This window comes from Juglans microcarpa x Juglans regia, chromosome 1S, assembly GCF_004785595.1.
Source record: "Juglans microcarpa x Juglans regia isolate MS1-56 chromosome 1S, Jm3101_v1.0, whole genome shotgun sequence".
NCBI lineage: Eukaryota > Viridiplantae > Streptophyta > Magnoliopsida > Fagales > Juglandaceae > Juglans > Juglans microcarpa x Juglans regia.
In genome coordinates this window covers 22,656,692-22,657,882 of record NC_054595.1, presented here as the reverse complement: position 1 = coordinate 22,657,882, position 1,191 = coordinate 22,656,692, and the positions used below count along the sequence as shown (strand labels likewise).

Here is a 1,191-nt window from a genome sequence, read left to right as displayed (position 1 = left end):
CCCACCTCCTTTGAAACCCTCTTCGATCCTCTTCATAAAAACCCTACTTTATCCTCTCTTTTTGATCTCTCCCTCTCATCTCTAGCTAGCTAATTGCCACCATCTCCTGATTAATTCTAATACAAACAGAAAGTGATCTTTGTCCGGGTGATTCGATCCAATCTGTACGTATCAGTATTTCTCCTTTCATTTCATAACAAGCTAGGTCTCTGATCAGCATGGAATCCGGCAAGCAAGGAGGCTCGGAGTCTTCAAGCGAAGAGAACGATGGAATAGATCAGCAAGTCAAAGATATTGACATGAGCAGTACCAAACGCTCTTACGAATGCTCATTCTGCAAGCGGGGCTTCACCAACGCGCAGGCCTTGGGAGGGCATATGAATATACACCGCAAAGATCGAGTCAAGGCGCCCAAGCAACACACAACCGGCCCTTCGTTTCCAAATAATTTGGACGAAGACAACATCCCTTCTATCATTTCAGTACCGGTTCCATGCGATCCATCAAACTATAACTTCCCAGCTAATTATGAGGCGCAGAAGAACTCTCAAATGTACTTTCAGCCATCAGCATCAGGCTCTAGACACCCACAAGCAGCAATTTTCCGTCAGAGTGATTTGTCTGATTCAAGGTCCCAGTCCTGGAGCATGAACCAGGAACTTTTGAGCGCAAATTTGAGCCTTCGAATTGGCCCCATGCATGCAGATCAGGAAGATAGAAGGAAGAGGGGAGTTAACAAAGCCGATGAAGTGGACTTGGAGCTTCGACTAGGTCATGATCCATATTGAAATTTACTGTTATTATCAGTGAAATAGTTAGCTAGCAAGATACATGCATCTATATATACCATACACAGCATATATTGTACAGTGGCGGACTTCTTTCTAAAGCTTACTAGCTACATGATTAAGACATGGGTTTCATGAAATTAATTACATAGATTATAGTTGAATTCCAATTTGTAAATATAAGGACGACACACACACACACACACACACACACACACACACATATATATATATATTGAAAGTGATCAGGAACAGATCATCAACATGAAGACATAATATTGTTGTTCAAAGTTGCACGCACATGCAAAGAATGGAAGGGAAACTGGAGAAGAATTTTTTAGGTAATTATATATACTTAACTTGTATTTATTCTATGTAATCATGATGTTTTTAAGTTTTAATT

General features: G+C 40.6%; 1 protein-coding gene across 1 annotated transcript; it reads left to right on the top strand.

Moving 5' to 3' along the window:
* Positions 1-970, top strand: LOC121245888 (transcriptional regulator SUPERMAN-like). Its single transcript, XM_041143797.1, has one exon. The coding sequence runs from the start codon at positions 219-221 to the stop codon at positions 786-788; it is 570 nt and encodes a 189-aa protein (XP_040999731.1). The 5' UTR covers positions 1-218; the 3' UTR covers positions 789-970.
* Positions 971-1,191: the final 221 nt, after the last annotated feature.

Coding starts and splice junctions, on each gene's coding strand:
- LOC121245888 (XM_041143797.1), top strand. CDS start 219: ATGGAATCCGGCAAGCAAGGAGGCTCGGAGTCTTCAAGCGAAGAGAAC.